Source organism: Vidua macroura, chromosome 17 (assembly GCF_024509145.1).
Source record: "Vidua macroura isolate BioBank_ID:100142 chromosome 17, ASM2450914v1, whole genome shotgun sequence".
Taxonomy (NCBI): Eukaryota; Metazoa; Chordata; class Aves; order Passeriformes; family Viduidae; genus Vidua; species Vidua macroura.
The window spans coordinates 8142428-8160932 of NC_071587.1; the positions used below are offsets into that span (position 1 = coordinate 8142428).

The 18505-nt window shown below is 51.6% G+C and overlaps 2 protein-coding genes across 3 annotated transcripts; both read right to left on the minus strand.

The window, feature by feature from the left end:
• Window positions 1–8804: 8804 nt before the first annotated feature.
• Window positions 8805–15379, minus strand: NSFL1C (NSFL1 cofactor). Its single transcript, XM_053992664.1, has 9 exons — window positions 15238–15379; window positions 14428–14525; window positions 13777–13851; window positions 12509–12674; window positions 12101–12193; window positions 11339–11448; window positions 10774–10911; window positions 10123–10287; window positions 8805–9189 (listed from the first exon to the last, which is right to left on the minus strand). Exons 1-9 carry the CDS (start codon window positions 15337–15339, stop codon window positions 9027–9029), a joined length of 1110 nt encoding a protein of 369 aa, XP_053848639.1. The 5' UTR covers window positions 15340–15379; the 3' UTR covers window positions 8805–9026.
• Window positions 15380–15655: 276 nt separating this feature from the next.
• On the minus strand, window positions 15656–17871 carry LOC128815718 (signal-regulatory protein beta-1-like). 2 transcript variants are annotated; one of them, XM_053992660.1, is made up of 5 exons: window positions 17799–17871; window positions 17104–17469; window positions 16583–16894; window positions 16098–16439; window positions 15656–15940 (listed from the first exon to the last, which is right to left on the minus strand). In XM_053992660.1, exons 1-5 carry the CDS (start codon window positions 17863–17865, stop codon window positions 15741–15743), a joined length of 1287 nt encoding a protein of 428 aa, XP_053848635.1. In that variant the 5' UTR covers window positions 17866–17871; the 3' UTR covers window positions 15656–15740. The 2 variants fall into 2 exon arrangements, with proteins under 2 accessions (XP_053848635.1, XP_053848634.1); XM_053992659.1 differs by lacking the exon at window positions 17799–17871 and having other exon boundaries at window positions 17104–17716.
• Window positions 17872–18505: the final 634 nt, after the last annotated feature.

Here is an 18505-nt window from a genome sequence, read left to right on the forward strand (position 1 = left end):
AGCTGTGTCCAGCATTTGTTCCTCATCCCAGGCTGCTCCCACAATGAAATCTCAGGGATGTGTGGAAGAAGGCCTTTGCCTGAGCTCCAGAGCACTACAGGAGCACGCTGGAGCCAGCCCAGCACTACTGCACCAGCAACCACCAGCTGCAAAGAACCAGCATGAGAAACCCAGAGCAGGCAGGCAGAGTGGCAGCAGTAGGCAGGGAGAGGGCAGTGGAAACAGGCAGGTCCTTGCCACAGGTCACTCCACAACAAAAGCCCCTCTCTCCCAAAGAAGACCTGGAACCCAGCTTGGACTCCTGATTCACAGAATTACAGAATGCTTTGGGTTGGAAGAGACCTCATTTTGTTCCAACCCCCTGCCACAGGCAGGGACACCTTCCACTCTCCCAGCTTGCTCCAAGCCCCATTCAGCCTGGCCTTGGACATTTCCAGGGATGGGGCAGCCACAGCTTCTCTGGGAAACCTGTGCCAGAGACTCACCACCCTCACAAGGAAGAATTTTTTCCTAATATCCCATCTGACTGCCCTCTGTCAGTGTGAAGCCGTTACCCCTTGTCCTGTCACTCCAGGCACTTGTGCAAAGTCCCAGGACAAGGTCAGTGAGCATAGGAAGCGTGGATGCATCCATGTGGATATGGATACGTTTTTCCTTTATATTGGAAGATCTGCAATTTCCAGCCTCCTTCAGCCTGTGAGCTCCCAAGAGACCTCCCATAGCAGTGCAGTGTTTTAACCTGGTGACAAGAAAGGTGCAGTTCAGTTTCCTTTCACAGTCCTTTTGTAGCCAGAGCATCCACCAGTCTGGGCATCACAAACCAGAAATTACTCCTGCATGAAGAGCGGTGGGAGCCCAGTTCCTTGGCGCTGGCTGTGTGGGAGCAGCGGTGTTCCCAAGGCAGCCGTGCTCACAGCTCACAGCCAGCACTGCTGCAAGTGCTGGGCAAAGCAAAGCACAGGGAGAAATTGGCTTCAGAGGACAGAAGGCGCTGGAAAAGGCTGGCAGGGAGGGATGGAACCACCACTCTGCCCGCTAATTGTCTGTTTGGCACATCTAGTCCTAACGGGCGGCTCTTTAAAAGCAGATCCTGCCTCAGTCCCTGAGACTGGACTTATCTGCAGCAGCCAAGGCAGAAGAACAGAGGCAAAACCCTCTCCCTGCTCCCAGTGGAAGCATTAAATTTGTGTTACTGTCTCTGTACCACATCCTGTAACCACGGGAAAATGAGCACCCTCTCTGCAAGGTTCATTACAATGTGCCATCTTCAGCTCAGCCTTGCCTTGTCCAGTGGGGTTAATCTAAACCACCTGCATTTCACAGGCTGAGTCAGAACTTGGTTATTAAGGCACAGTACAAGTGAGTCAGTGGCATCTCTCCTCACTGCTGTTTTACTGACATCCCAGATAACAAATATCACTCACGCTGGACCACAGCCAGTGTGGTGGGATCCAAATCCCCATCTCCCACCAGAGTATCTTGGCATACATCTCTGTAAGAAAGCAAAATACATCTCTCCCCATTCAAAAGGAAAGGGGAAACTCAAAAGGAAATATTAAATCCTGTTTTTTTTTTTTTTTTTTTTCCCTAGGCCATTTTCTACCCATACACCACACAATTACATTTGGACAGACACAAGGTACTTTGGAAATTGTACTCAGCACTTAATCCTCTGGCTCTTTGGCACTTATTTACTCCCCAGGTGCACAGAGCTGCATTTGCTGCTCACAGACTACAAAGCAAAGAGCTGACCAGCAGTTACCTCTCCAAGTAGCTGAGTAGCTCTTGCTTCCTGGCTAAGTCAGAGCACGATTATCCCCAAACACAGGGAAGCTTTATTCTTGCCCTGCTCAGCCCCTCCGAAAGCCTCTGTCATGCCCTCAATGCCTCACAGGAGGCAGCGTCACCCACTGGAGCTCGAAAGGATGTCACAATTGCTAGAGCAGCATGGGGAGCTCACAGCCCGCCTCTGTGTGACAGCAGGGCTCAGCTTGGTGCTGGAGAGGCAGATTTTGGTGAAAAGCACCAGTCCCAGTGTTAATCGTTGCTGTACACTGGGTGACTTGCTGCAAGCAGTGAGCTCTCCAGTAACACTCTGTGCCAAGGCCTGAGACCTCACCAAGGGGCTGTAATGAAAGGATGATGCCTCTTCCACCACTAACTGATCTTTTTCTATCAGTTGGTTAAAAATATGTTTTGAAAGAAAATGGAAATACTCATGAACACAGCAGCTACACCCCATGTTCTGTTGCAGGTATTCAGCAAAAGGCTTAGAGAAACCAAAGCTCTGCAGCTTGAGAAACAAGGCCCTGTTGGAATTACTCACTGCAAAGGAACTTCCCCAGAACCCTCTTCTCCACTGCAGAACCATAAGATCCCTGTCCACTCAGCCCGGGGCCCAGGAATGTGTGATACCAACAGCTTCCACCCAAGCCATGCTGGCTGAACAGGCTTTCTCAGAGCACTGTGACCTAGAGATGGGCTGCTCAGGCGAGGAAGCCCCACTGAAAACAAATAAAGTAAAACACAGTCTAAAGCCAGCTTTTTTTTTTTTTTTTTTTTTTTGGCACAGCAGCAAGTGGCAGCATTTGGATGTGTTTTACCAAGGAGTCCTCCAAAGGTTTACCTCTCCTTCACTGCTCTAGGCATGTGGCTCTTGGGTTTCCCTTAGCACAGCTGCCTTCTCTTGGTGGAACAGGAGCCAGGACTTAACAGCCACCAAGATGGATGAGGCAGGAGAGAACTTATTGCCACTGTAGGCCCCATAAGACATGAAAGAGTTAATTTAAGGAGGAGTCCTGAAATGTACCTGAGTAAATAAGAACATCTGGAATCTATTCAGGAACTCCCTTGGCTGGGACTGACAGGTTTAGTACAGACAACACAGAACAGTAAATAAGATAAGCATTTAGGAATGTTGTAAATAAGTCACAAAATGATAAATTAGTAAATTGAGAGGTGCTTGGCACTGGAGCTGTTCAACTGCTAAAGACTGGGGCCTGTGGCATCATTAGTATTGTACTACTCTCTGCAGACCTGTGTAATTGGGAAACATGGGACTCGTTGGGAAAAACTGCTCACAGGTAACTAGAAAGGATTTCACCTCCCATTTCTGTGGAATCCTGCAGGATTCTGGCAGCCCCATCACCTGGCCTGCACCTGCAGTGAGCTGCTCCCTTGGTTGGATGGTGTGTGTTTGTTTAGCTGCCCATCAATGCTGCCCTGGGAGCCCACTCAGCACTCTGGAAGCCATGGAAGTCCCCAAGTGATCTGCAGTGACACACTGCACCAGCTCCCAGGGCCGTTGTGCCAGCCATGTGTGGTCATGGCATGTGGCACAGCACGTGCACCACTTACCTGAGCAAGGAGGAGACTTGCAGCTGAATTCTCAGCAGACATCAAATAACTTTAGTCTTTTTTTCCTTCCTGAGGAAAAATGAAACTGCCCAAAGCACACCATAAATCTGGCAGGGCAGTGGGACCTCGTTCACAAGGATGTAGGTGAGGAGCCCCAGCTCTGCGGGATTCGGTGCCTGTGTGCCATGGCTGATTCTCCTCACACCAGGCAGAGCAGTGATGTGTTTGTGTACCTGTGCCTGCAGGACAGGTACAGAAACACACAGCTCGGAGAAGTCTGCTCTGAGTCTCCCAGCATGAGAGGAGCTGGCAGGCTTTTCTTTCATGGGGATGCCGCTGGGATGCCAAGAAAGCACTCCTGGCAGCAGGCAGAGCTGAGAAATGTGGGCTCCAGCTCCCAGCCCTGCCTGGAGTGGCTGTTAGACACCCCGCCTTGGAGGATGCCACATTGACCACACAAGCACCAATGGAAACTCACAACTTGGTAAGAAAAGCAACTTTGTTATGAACAAAAATAAAATTTAAACCTTTGGGGAACGTAGTTAACAATGGTTAAATGTTGTTACAAACTTAAGTGTTGTTAATACAAGTTAAATGTTGTTAATACAAGTAACAAATTGTGATTAGTAATATTAAAACCCAGTAGTGTTGTTCATGTATAAAGGGGGAGTGGAACCCGGGAGGAGAGGGGGTGCCAATCTTTGTGGAGGGGCAGAGAAACTTTCAGGAGTATTACATCACAGAACACAACCACAACTTAAATCAAGATTGGAAGAGACCAACCAATGGGAGGCGAGAATTCCAAAATGATTGGCCAAGACTGCACAAACTTATAAGACAATCAGCAGTGGAGAAATAGACCTGTCACAGCACAGATCCTGAGCACCCCAATCAGGAGACAAGAGAGAGACTTTAAAAGGCCTGGGGTGTCTGACACCCGGGTCTTTCCTCGGAGCCGGTTTCGCTGGAAGCACCCCTAGGTTACAATTACTAAGTTGTTGAAACAGTCTCCGGACTAGCCAGAGACTTTTCCTTCCAGTTGTTCATTTGTAATAAACAGGCTTACTTTTTTTTTATTAACTTCCTCCTTTTTGTTACTTTAACGTTTCTTTCTAAGCCTATTCGCAACAACTTCATTGCTTATTTAACTCTGTCATTTAAGAGTACCAGTCTCCATCTGGTTCACCAACAAGGCCGTTCAGAAGCAGTAAGGGGCTGGCCCTCTTCCTTTCACAGCCTAGCAATCCTTCATGCAGGTACCTTGAACTGCAAACTCCTGCACAGACAGCAGCTCCTGCCCAAGGATTAACACAGGTATCACAGCTCCTCCCCTCGTGGTGCTGGGCTTTGAAGAACCCCACAGCATCTTGTTTTATGTGACTGTGACATCAATCCCCTGAGCACATTTTCCAGTCTAACTACAGAATTGGAAGAAAACTCAATCCAAGGTCCTTTTTCTTGGTTAGAAAGGATCTGTAAAGCAGAGCAGCTTTCAAAAGAAAACCTCCTGACTGAACTTCCAGATAACATCCCAGGAGCAAACTGACATCCTTTTAATCACTTCTCTGAGTCAAGACACAGGGAGCTGAAGAGCTATTCAAGAAGCAGAAAGTCACTTTTTCCTTCTGGAAGGATGTAGGGTTGTCCAACAATGAGAAGCAAAGACTAAATTGAATATAACTGATTATAACAAAAAGCAAAAAGACAAACAAACAAACAAAAAAGGCCTAAATTTCCAGTCATCCTCTAGTAGGGCTGCTGTGCCCACTGGGATTTCTTTCTCCATATCTTTTATGCTGTTTCCATTTATCTGCCAGCTGAACTAGTCAAGTTTGGGGCCAAAACAAGTCAATCAAAACTTGCTGCTTCATGCTGTTAATTTTGTTTTACCTGAACAGGCAGCTGAAGGTACAGCTACACCTGGAAATGGGTATTCCTACAGCAGGATCACTGAAAAACTACATTGCCCTAGGATAGCAGAACTTCTTGAGGCAAGCAGAACACTGAGTATGTAAGAAACACAGATCAGGAAACATCCCACAGCAAAAGCAGTATTACAGAGGGAGAGGCAAAGTTCCCAGGAAATGGTGTGAAATGCTATCAGAAAACACAGGAACTAAACCTTAGCAACGAGGACGTGAAAGGAAAGAAGAGGAAACAAAGAACTGCATACAAAGGAAAAAAATCCCAGGAAGTCCTACAATTATCCAAGTGAGAAAAAACTGTTAAAATGCAGCATTTGGAGAAAACAGTTGGATACAGTGAAAGACATCAGCTCCAGATGGAACAGCACAGTCCTGAAACTGAGCTGTATCTAACCCAGAAGTTGAAAAGAAGTTGAGTTCTCATGTCAGATATGGAGCACTGCCTTAACACTGGGGTGTGAAAGGTCAGGAATAGAGGCATGACCTCCTTGTGGGAGAATGATCAATGAAGAAAAAGAACATTTTGCAGGGAAACACTTCTCAGGCAAAGAAGGAGAAAAAAAAAAAAAAGACTTTTTTGTGACCATAAATATCAAGTTTTAAAGAAGCCCAATCTTGGCCTATGACTTTGTTAGAACACAGAAATGGAATGACAAAGGCAAGAGATTTTACTAGAGAGGAAGTCAAACTCACTAATAATCAAAAGCTACACGAGTGTCAGAAATAAGGATTTGTCTACTGCAGTGGCACACCATCAAGTAGAATCATGGAATCAAGGAGTGGTTTGGGTTGGAAGGGATGTTAAAGCTCATCTTGTTCCAACCCCCTGCCACAGGCAGGGACACTTTCCCTGACACTAGGTCAGGTTGCTCCAAGCCCTGTTCAACCTGACCTTGAAATCTTCCAGGGATGTGACTGTGCAAGTGACCAGGTGATTTTCTTTACAAAATCCCAGTGTCTCTTTCCTTCTCTCTTTTTTTCCTGTTCTGGTGTATTACCCCTTCTTGTTAATTAGCTTACCATTTTTGCTTTATAGTTCATTTTATTTTATAGCTAAACACTTCACCAGCTCACAGAAGGAAACAGTTTCATATAGGAGATTGCATGTATGTCACTTCCAGTTGGTTCCACAGGCTCTTTTGTCAGGTTTGGAAGAAGACAGGTCTACCTTGGTCACTGATTCCTCGGGCAGTGGGGCAGAGCTGGCCTACTCACCAGGAGACAAGCACTCATTACTTACAAAAACCAAGGAGAGAATCAGAGGCAGGAGGAGCTGGCAGCAGTGCCCCAGAGGTGCTCACGGACACACCGCAGCACAAGGTGCAGCTCCCAGCAGGAGTCGGCAGAGCTCCTCAAAGAAACCTTAAAAGAAGAGCGGCTTTTCTGCAGCACTGCCACCCTCCGGCTCCACGGAAAATTCCCTCTTCCCGGCAGAGAAAAATCCCTGAGCCCCTGGGTTTATCCCCTTTCCCTCCCACCGGCAAGGAGAAAACTGGCAGCAAAGCTGGCTGTGAAAGTTCTCCTAGGTAAGCAGAATCTGCACAGCAAACCCTTGGGATCAGCAGCTTGCAGGAGTTGCTGTCTGGCTGCCAACACTCACTGAATTTGGGGGCACCAATGTGGCCAGTTCATCCAAAGACTCCAGACAGCAGCTGGGCACCACCTCAGTGCTCTGATGCACCTGGCTAACAAATGCAGAAGCAGGAGACAAGTAACTTGGACCCTTTCTGTTAGATAAACTTTCTTTCTGGGTCTAGGGGTGCATCCTGTCCGGCACTCTGGAAGATGCTGTCCCAAGTCCCCAGAATGGCACATGTGAAGATCAGGATTCAAGAACTCCACAAGGCAGTTGTGACTCTATTCAGCTCCAAGGGAAATTCCCTTTCTCAGTTCTCCCTGCTGGTTCACACAGGTTACTCACTGGTTACAACATACACCAGCAGGTGATGCCCAGGCAGGTGAACCCCAAGCTCTCCTGTCACAAAAAAATAATCTTTTAAAATGCTGTGGAGAGGTTGAATCTCATTTAGTAGAAGACAGCTCAGCACAGGAAGTCTGCTTGCAGAGCAACCCAAAGAGGAGACACCCTCAATGAGCATGATCCAAAATCTGAGACTGGATAGCAGCTGTTATTAGAAAGGGTCAAACACTGTTTTCCTGTTTGTGGGCTTTTAATGGCAATTTCCACAATAATTTACAAATTGGTTGCTACGCACACTTATGTCCATTTAGTAATGAAAATTGTGAGTTAATTCAGCTCTCAGTTGAGAAACTGCTGTAAAAATGCCCTTGCTGAGGGCTGCTCTCTGGTTTGTGCTCTACAGGCAGCCAAGCGAGTTCCTCACACAGAACCTGCCCAACCTGCCGGCCCTCCCCAGGCTGCTCCCGAGCTCCCTCTGCTCGCACCAAGGGGAGGACCTGGCAGTTTCCAAGCGCTGAGGGGGGTGGAGTGACAGCTCCACGGCCGCGGGGCTCAGGTGTGCCTACGGCAGGATGGGGAGGGAGCATTCCAGCCCTCGACAGGGCAGCAGCTCAGCCTTTCCCAAGGACCCCGCTCCCAGGGAGCCGGTGGCTGCAGCCCACGACGCAGCACAGCTCTGGGCTCTGCTCGGAAGCCCAGAACAAAGACAGAAGCAGCTGAGGGGCAAAGTGCCGTGGCACAATACGCCGTGGCAGCTAAGCCAGAGCTACCAGTGCCTTGTGTCTGGGCATAAGGAATTCACCCACAGGGTACTGTTCAAAGGAGGGAAAGAGATGGAGACCTGAGCCCAAAACACAAACAGAACAGATCAACGCTGGAGAATTCCAGGAGTTCATCTATGTTAGTCCTCAGCAGGGGAGAGGAAATACATCAAAGGGTACTACAGCCTTGAGTTTTTCCACTCAAGCTGTTGCAATCATCTCAATAATTCACCTCTCAGGACAGAACTTGCTTTCCAGTAAGACAGACTCTATTTGCCTTTTACTTCCAGTCACTTCAAGCTGATTCAGCTTTGTGCCTTCTTGGAAAGAAGAAGTCAGCAGCAGGGTTTCTCAGAGAAATGCAATACAGCAATTTAAACCTGCAGCCAGTCTGGCCTGTCAGAAAAAGCGAAGGCAGAGCAGGTGGGGCCTGCAATGAATGCCCCAAGAGTTCTGCTGAAGGAAGGAAAGTCAGGGATTTCTCTCCAGAAAAGCATGGGAAGTGTTAAACCTTGCACCTCACACACGTCAGTTTTCCCCACACTGAGCTCTTTCACAAAGATTTCCCCCATAATGCCTTTACAGCACTGTAACCATTATCCTGACAATCAGATCACCCATTCTCAGATAACTTATATTTAATGTGTGAAAAAAAAGGGAGTACTTTACAGCAGTCCCTGGAGAGAAGAGAAAGGACTGTGGTGAGCAGTCCACTGACAGAAACTGCTCCCTGGAGCTCCCTTCTCCCTTGCCTTCCTCCCCTCTCCGAGTGCAGTAACTCAATCCACAAGGTAACTGAACTCTGCTGGGGGAATCTGGGGCACAAGAGGCTGCAGCTCCTTTCCAAACAAATTAGTTTCATTTCTTTATTTTAAAGTCCACTGATCATCATCATCATCACAAAAAAACCCCACGGGAAATGCAACTAAAGAGAAAAAGTCCAACCAAGACCTAAGAACCCAGAGCTACGAGCAGATGTGGGCCTGCGTGGCACGGCGCCGGCGTACGCGCAGGAGGAGACGACCCCGTGCGCCGCGGCTGTGTGGCCAGAGCTGGGGTCCTTTATGTCAACCGCTGAACGATGACAGCGTTGAGCAGGTTGGCTTCCTTCAGGGTCTGGTTCTCATCAGTCAGCTCTTTATTGGGAAAGGTGGTCATGAGGATGAAACTGGTGGCAGCCATCGCTGGCCGAGCATCTACTATGAAGAGCCGGATGTCACGGATCCTGTCCAAAGGGATCAAACACACAGGGTGACGCTGTTACTGCCCAGCCTGGGCAAATGACTGCTCTGCTCAGAGTGTGCAGCCCTGCAGCTCTGCGTTTGTATTCCAGCTCTCACCACAGGCCACACCAGGCTATTCTGATTCAACCTGCTCCTGTTTAGTGAAATAGTAGCAGCTGCTTTCTGGGCTACATGCTCAGCTCGGTGTTCTCTGTCTGTGTTGTCAGGGGGTTATCTGAAACTGAAAGCCTCCAGACCCTTTGCTATGAACAATTAAACTGACACTTTCCGAGCTTGTCACACCCAGCAGAACCCAGAGGATTTCAGCTCCTGTGAGCAGCCACACAGTGACACAGGATCCATTTCCGGAACTCAGTCACAGGAAGAGGTTTTTGTACCTTTTTGCCCTGAGCTTGACCCTTATAGAAACTGGAGGAATGAGTATAACTTACAACATCAGGAAGGTGAGAAGGATTTCAAGAGATTTCGAGTGAAGCAGTGGCGTATCTAAGCCAACTCTGCTCGTCTAAAGAACAGAATTGTGGTAAGAGCATCCCTTGGTGCTCCATTCAGCACAGGGAACAGCCTCATAGAAAAGCCTAAATTGAGTCAGAGTAACTGAACCAGGTTCCTAATTATCTGGCAGTTTCCAAAGCCTTTAGAAGAGATTCGGTTTTTTACAGGCGACATCAAGGAAAGTTCTGCTGATAACACTTATGCTCCCAAGGGCCGGGCTATAATCTATCCCAATTTGGAAAGCAAATCCTACCCAACAGTTAGCAACTGTCTTAAAAACACCACAACAACTTTATTCCCTTTCACTTGTATAGAAGGATGCCCAGAGCTCCTTCTGGCAGGCTATCCAGGATTTTAGCACTTGCTCCCTGTCTTGCAGGCCCATCTATGCCTTGCCCTCTTCCCTGTTGCGCTCGTACCTGTGACTGTGGTTGAACTTCTGGACCAGGCGCCCGCCGTCAGCGAGCCGGATCTGGATGTTGGTGATGGGCTCCGACTCATCGATCACGATGGCAGAACTGGCTTTGGCTTCGTTCTCTGCCTGCTGGGCTGGCGAGCTGGTGCCCATCACCTGGGGCGCGGTGCTGCCAACAGGGAGACGCAAGGTGAGCTCTTAGAAAGCAAACTCACCTGCCTACAGGGTACCAGATCAGGCAGCAAGCTCACTGTCTGCCAGGCCCAGCTACCGGGGCTCCTCCACAAGCAAGCTGCAAGTCAGAATTTTTGAGTCAGCCAGTCCGCAGGAACTTGTTTACAAGTTCAACTCTACCATCCCCTTTGGTGCCACGGGTCCTCACACCCACAAGGTAACAAGGGAAAGTGTGACTTGGAAACACTGCTCCAATGCAGCACACCACGGAGGTTCCAAACCAGGGATCTGGCTCCTGGCAGGGGGAGGCTGGGCCACCTCCCAGTATATGTCAGTGAGCCTTGTTTCCTTAGAGGAACACCTCCCATCCCACAGGCACCCAGTGCCTTTCTTTCAGAAGGATGAATCAGAAGGCTCCACCTCACAAGGCTCAAGTGACTCTCACATTACATGTAGTAAACCAGTGTCACCATCGTCTCACCTGCCCAGCTTCTGTCCTTCCCCAGTAAAAGCTCTGAAGACACTTTTAGGTTTCACATACTCCTCATCACGGTGATCTTCCATGTCCAGGTTCACCTGTCCACCCCGTGCTAACCTGCGCAGCTCAGCTGGGACTTCCCTGCAAAGAGAGTGTCCTAAGGCAGCTGCCTGAGGCAGCAAGGCAGGAATGCATGGACAAAAAGCCCAAGATCTCTGGGATTTCAGGTATCACAGAGAGCCTTTGCTTAACTGACAGGGTAGATGCACACCTCCCCACTGACAGACACAAATTAAAGGTTATTTCTCTCTGGCCCTCACCTGCAGTGACACAATGCATCAGAAATTCTCAACACAAATATCAACATGCTTGTTTATTTCAAACTCTCAAGGCCCCACATAAACCAAACCCACTCCCTGTTTACTTGAACCAAATGTTCCATATTAAGAATAACTAATTTCTTGCAAGAAAGCTCAGGTGAAATGTGCCATGGATTCAGAAGCCTGGATTCCACAAACACTCATGTTTCAGGAAACAGCTGTCCCTTTTCTCCCCTCTCACTACGTACCCTCTGCGGATATCATCGAGGAACTGGGCATTGGATGGATCCTGGTAGCTCCTCAGCTCTCCACTATCCAGACTAAATCCACTCTTCCAGAGCTTCAGTACAATGTGCACCTGCAGCAGCCCCAAAAGAACAATCAGCCTCACTGAGCATCTTGGTGACAACAAAAACTGAAGCAAGGTTTCAGATGGGCAGAGGAGCTTCAAGGTGCAAAAACATTCCAGCAGGTTTCTCTGAGCTAAGGGAAAAACCCAAAGCACTGGCTTTTATGTAATGGTCAGGTGTCAATTCCTAGAAGGTGGCACCATGGTCCCCTTTTGGATAAATGTGGCTGAAGAGCCAGGAATGTGCTGGGTGAGAAGCCTCAACTAGGCTCCCACCATAGCCACGACCTTGTTTGGTCACAAACCAAGCACAAGGGAATCTTGAACTGATACCGTCAGATCCCATCTACAGGTATATATTGGATATATATAATAATGGATAAAGAGTTGATTTCCCAGTGCTCTTTGCACACTATTTTCCCCTATTCTTCACTTCTAAGAAAGGCTCAGATTCTTAATTAAAAGATCACCAGAAAACTGCTTACCCAAGACCTAATCATCTACTACTTTCTATTGGAAATCCCACAGGAAGCAGGATTTACCATATTTCTGTCCTTGTGAATTTCCATGAAGCTTTGTATCTCTCGGGGCTGGAAAGCTCAGTAGCTGGAGCAGAGAAATCTCTGGAGTGACAGCTACAAACCCAAGCAGTGATACTCACATCCTGAGAAGAGTTTGGCCTCCTCTCTCCTGCCACATAAGCCGACTCCTCCTCTGGAGTAGCCCCAAGGCGATACCCTCCACCTGCAAAAGGCTGTGAGAGAGAGGCAGGCACAGGGTTACAGAACCACACAGACCCAAAGAGCTGCCTCCCTGTTCCCACCACCCCTGTGGGTGAACAGGGACTTCATGGCATCAGCAACATCTCCTGCCCTGCAGGCAGTGACAGCTTCAGCAAATTAGTCAGTGTGGCACAACAGAGTGGCTTTTCTTGCCACAAAATGGAGCTGCACTAAGGGAGGAGTCCAGACTTAGCTGCTGAGATAATTCCAGGACTCCTCAGTACCAAACAGCTGGCAGGGTGGAACCTTAACTGAAACGGGGAACAGAAGAACTCCTCCCTCCTCACCTTTGGCTTGCTCGTCTCGCCACCGCTCTTGGCCGTCCGATCGACCGCCACTGCGCCGTGCTCCTTGGCTCCCTTGAACAGATCCTCCACCAGCTCGTTGGGACTCTTCTTCCTCGGAGGACCCACGATCTGCTGGCCACTCCTCTCTGAGCCGCCGGCATAAAACCTGACAGAAAGCACCGGGCTCCTGGTCAGCCCTGCCTGCTGCCTCTGCAGGAGCCAGGGGGCTGGATCAGGGCTCACTTGTTGGTGCTTGTGCAGCTCAGGGAAACCCCTTGGATCTACAAACACTGGCTACCCCCAGTGTGTCTCCCACTGCAGCCACGCGCAAGCTCCTGTGCTGCAAAGACTTTCTTTTTATGTCAATTCCTGTAAATTACCTGTGGATCAATAGCAATAAAGTGGTAACAATGCTCAGACCTGGGAAGAGGAGCAGCCCAGAGGGACAAGCCCAGTTTTAAACACCGATACCAGCTCGATTACCCAGCTGAGCAAGGCTTCCAGCAAATCTCTGACCTGACAGAGCAACATCCAGCTGGAATTCTGAGGGAAGGCACACGTTCATGCCACGCAAAGGATGGATCTCAACTGGAAGCAATGGATGCACAGTCACTGAAGTGCAATTAAGCACTTCTGGAAGATTGGGTTGATTAGCTTCCAGATGGCTTGTAACACACAGAGTGAGCTCCCAGCTGCCTGCAGACCACAGCCCATCCAGGCTGAGCCACCCCTTTAGATACATCAGTTCCATTCCATTTACCTTGCCCATCAACCTTAAGGGTATTTAACTACTTAGAGCTGACATTGTAGGAGACTGTCCTACTAATACTCCATGTTCCCCCTGGAAAGGGGCCCTACGTTTTTATTTCTGACTCCAACTCCATTACTTTACTCTTAAGCAACACCTCAAAAAAAAGAGCCCAAAACCAAAACCCCAACCAAAATAAACCCCAAAGTAAGAGAATCAATCCCTGCATAATTCCCAAATTTCCGTTCCCTGTGGACACAAAAGAGGATCTGAGTTGTTTTCTATTCTTAACCCAGGCCTTCCACATCCCACTTTAGGCTTTCCCTCAGTGCTGAGAGCTGAGCACGTGCTTGTGCAGAGGCTTTGCACTGACAAACCTGCCCTGTCAAACCTCAAACGTTTCATTACAGGAACTTCATATCCGTGTAAACCTGGTTTTTTCAAAGAAGCTGTACACAGGCAGCAAGTCCTCCCAAAAGGAATAAACACCCAGCATTTGAGCCTTCAGCTGCAAACTCACCGCTGTCCCTCCTCCTCTTCATCATCCTCCTCCTGCGCATGCACAAGGTCTCTGAACGAGGTTACTCGGTGGTCACTGCAAAAATCCAGCAAGAAGGATGTCAGCCTCCACACACATTCCCAGCTGGAACATTCCACACTGCAAAAGGCTCCTTCTGCAAGGTGGGCTCTGTTCACCAACACCTGACCTGAGAGAACTTTTCCTTCATGACAAAGGCAGCAGACCCTCTTTGGGACTGGACAGCATTCCCTTACTGCAAAGGGATTTGGTAAGGTAAAATTCACTTTCTTGTTTTGTAAAATGCTCAGCTTGATCAGCTCAGGTGTTACACAAAATGAGAAAAGATTCTTCCTGCAGAGATATGATCTGCTTAAATGAAAGGTCACTGTCAGACTGTTTTTAATGTCAAAAGATAAATCAAGCTTTTCCTGAGCAATGAGGCAAGTTTTCCTAACTGATCTCTGGCTTAGTTGTGCAATAACACCCATGCCTGTGATGTACAAACACTCTGTTTTTCACAATTTCTAGAGAACCACACAAGGTGAAGCAAACCTAAACACTGAGCTGCTTCTACTGAAAATTACCACAATCAGTGCTTTAGAGAGCATGTTTTGTCAGCTTTCCAGTATGGAGCTGAAGCTCCCTCCTCACCTGGCTCCAGTGCCTCTGGATATGGAGCTGGGTGTGGGCTGGGGAAGGGTCAGGATGTCCTCATCACCCCCGTCCTCATAGAAACTGGCAAGTGCAATCTGGAATGGAAAACCACCAGAGCTCCTCAGGAAAAACACACACAAACGACCCAGCTGAAGCATCTGTCACGTTGGCTCTCCTAAGGCACCTCACACTAAAGACACCTCATGTCACTTCCCCTGTTGCAGGTCCTGGCAAAGGTGAGGCCTCAGCGGGTTGCTATTTGGCTGTGTCATGGCAGGACACTCACTGCTGCAGGGATGTCACCCTCCCTGTCAGGGAGCGTCAGGGCCCTTCTTCTGCAGCACTTCTACAGGAGTTATGCCAAAATCACTCCTCTGAAACAGCAGCTTTTGTGCCATCCATGAGCAGACTCGGAATTTAACACAGCCAGTTTGAGGAGGAGCAGGGACAGGAGCAGAATGGGGGCTGACTCGCTCTCAGTTTGTTTGCTGACAGCGCCAACAGCACAGCACTGACAACCTCACCAGCATTCCAGGAAAACCCGCATAACCCCGGCAAACCCCGGGGCCGCCGTCCCTCACCTCGCGCTACAAAGTGAACGACACAACCAGGAGGGGCCTCAGTCTCAGCCAGCCCACGGCTCCGCCACAAGGGCTGAGTCCGGCGACGGACGGGGGCGAGGCCTGAGCCTGCGGGACACCGACCTCCGGCCCAGCGCTGCCCCCGCCAGCGCCACGGCCTCTCGAGCCGCCGCCCCGCCGATCCCCGCACCGGCCCGGGGAGGGCGGAGGGCAGCGGCAAAGGTACCTGGAGGTCCCAGCCGGCAGACTCGAGGAAGAACCGCGCTCGCTCCTCCTCGGTGCCGGTCACGGCCACGAACTCCCTCAGCGCCTCCTCCCTGTCCGCCATCTTGCCGCGGTGCAGCGCCCAAACCGCGCCGGGCCGCGCCGCCCGCCCCCGCGTGCGCCGCCAAACCCGCCCGGTCGGAAACACCCGGGGCGGCGCGCGGCGCCCGGCCCGCAAACAGCGCCCCCTACGGGCCGGGAGGTGGCACTGCACCGCGCCCGGCCCCAGAGTGAGCACCGGGATGGGCAGCACCGGGCACCGGGCACCGGGCACCGCGTGTGTAACACTGGGCACTGAGCGCTGGCACAGGCAGCACCGAGCCCCGGTGTGCAGCACGGAGTCCTGGGGATGTGCAGTGCCAAGCCCCAGGGCAGGGCGAGTGTAAGGCCACAGGCGGGGCCGGGCCTGGCGGCGCGGAGCAGCCCACGGCAGCCTCTGCATCCTGGTTCGTTTATTTCCAGGTTTCACACATCACTGCTGGCAGCGGCCAAGCCCTGAGACCCGGCTCCAGGAGCCGGGGACTGAGGTGAAGCGGGATAGGGCAACATGCCCAATGCTTTCCAATTCATGCGCTTGAAGAGGAAGAAGAGGAGCCCACCGAGGAGCCCCTTCTCCAGCAGGATAGCCATCAACAGGAGGAGGAGGCTGGACAGAAGGCTGTCACCTGCAGTGGAGACAGAGGATGTGAGCAACCAGGGCGTGGGGAGAGGCATCCCAACCCCCCGCAGGGAGCCTTTCCTGGGACTTCAAGCTTCCTCAGGGGATGACACCACAGCTGCCCTGGCAGGCACTCCATCCCAGCAGCTCTGACACACCCTTACCCATCTGGAAGCCGTTGCTCAATCCCCCTTGGGCCGGGTTGGAGATCCACAGGAAGGCTGATTTGTTGGCAGGGGCCTGGGCATCGTGCACCACCATGCAGGTGATCGTGGACCCGTTTTTCTCCTCGGTGGCTTGCACCTCTACCTGGCTTCTCAGCTCAAACAAACGCCGGGGGAGCTCCAACGGCCGGGAGACGTTCTCCACCTTTATCTCAATCCCATTCTCCAGCCAGGAAACGGACACATCTGCTGGGTAAAACTCTTTCACAAGGCAGGTGAAGGTCACGGTCTGGTTCACCTCAACGGGGCTCGGCTCAGCGCGCACTTCGATGCTGGGGGGAACTGGGAAGAGAGGCAGAGCTTGGTGTTTGCTGCCCCGGCTCTGCTGCCCACAGGCGCCCTGTCCCTGCCTCAGGGACCCCCGTCCTCCTCCCCGGGACCCCAGCCCCACAGCAGCTCACACAGTGTGAGTTCCCAGCCCTCACCTCGCAGGACTCTGCTGAGCTGGTAGCGGCCACGCAGCGGGGCCGGCAGCGTGGAGTGCCGCACCTCACAGATGAGCTGAGAGAGGACGTCATCCTTCTGCAGGGTCACCGTCACTGTGCTGGACATGTTGTAGGTTTTCATCTTCCATTCAGTGACCCGGGGTGGCTGACCGGCCATGGGGTCTGCGTTCTTGAACCATTTCAGCCCAATCTTTTCAGGAAAGAACCCTCCAGTCGTGCAGGTGAAAGGCACCGACTGCCCCGGCCTCGCTCTCTGCTCAGGCCCAGACACGAGCGGGGGGCTGGGTTTGGCTGTGGGGAGAAGCACGGGGCCATCAGACCAGGCTCTGCCCCCTGCCCAGCCCTGGGCCTGCCTGGAGCAGAGTCTCATACCAGGGCATGGGGATGGCCCATGGGATCCTCTCCTGGACCAGCCCCGAGCCCCTTCCCCATCCCTCTCTACCTGAGCACAGCCCGCTGGGCTGCTTCCCATCAGGAGCTGCTCCAGGAGCCCCACTCACCTTGCACAGACACCTCCGTGCCACGGCCATGCTGAAACACCTCATCATCACCAGTGTTCCCCTTGACAAACTTCACACAGTAGTAGGTGCCCATGTCCTCAGGCTGAACGTTCCTGATTCGGATGGTGAAGTCTGTGTCGGATTCCTCCACTGCTCTCGTCACACGGGAGGAGGAATCCTGCTTGCTCTGGTCATAGATGGTCGTGTTCCCACTGCCCCAGCCCTTCAGCCACCTCACAGGACCTGGTCCAGCGATTCCAGATGTGGTACATTTCAGGGTGAGCGTCTCCCCGGCTGCCACCGTCACCTTGGCCTGGGGCTGCTGCAGACTGAAGTCCTGATCTGCCTGTCCAAGGTGACCTAGACCTGGGCACGGAGACAGAAAGGTTTTGAATTGATAACAGGCCTCAGGGCTGGGGCACAGCACAAGGCACCATGAGACCCCCTGAGCCTGGAGCATGGGACAGGGAGATATTCTTGTCCCTTGTCCCCCAGGCTGCTGGGAACTGCAGCATGAGGAGAGCCCAGACCCTTGCTGGAGTAAACTGAATTTCATCTGGAGATAAAAGCAAGCTGGAAGGGAGGCAGTGAGAGGAGATCTCTGATTACCCATGGGCACAGGGAAGCACTGCTAGGCCAGCAGGGTGGGAAACTGTGCATGGGAAATGTGATGGGGCTGTGCAGGCCCCACTTACCCGGCTCTCTGCACAGCAAGAGCAGCATCAGGCACGTAAGAGGCAGTTCCTGTGCCACCAGTTCCATGGGTATTCCACGCCTTGCTCCCTGATGGCTGGGCTCTGCTCGGCTGGATTCAGCTCTGTTGGACTCCGCTGGACTAGGCTCAGCTGACTCTGCTGGACTGAGCTTATTTTAGCAGCATGCTGGACTCTTACCCAACAAAGGGGAAGGAAAGGGGCCACCACCAGCCCAGTTCCTCCATGCAATCGGGTCCCATTTGCTTCTCAATGGGACACACATCTCCTACCACATCATCTCCTATCACAACGCTGATCCATAATGGCAGTGTCCACCCACTTTCCCCTCAGATGTGTGCCACAGCCATGGGCACAGGCACCGAGCAGCCAGCAAGAGGGACCCCGGATCCAGCATGCTCCCACACACACAGCCAGCCTGTGGCTCAGCAGCCTTGGGTGCCAAGGGGATTCCCAGCCCTTGCCAGCAGGATCGGGGTGCGGGATGGTGTCTCCCACGGGTCGGTGGTGCAGAGCAGTGCCCGGGATACACCGAGCGTCCCATATCCCGAAGCCCCGCTGCTCCTGCCCCTCACCGGACCGGGGAGGACGCAAAGCCGCTCCCTGTCCCGAGCCCAGGGCAGCCGCTCGGTGCCAGGTGGCCCGGGGGTGATGCCCGGCGGGGTCTCGGTAGGGTGACGCCTGCCGGG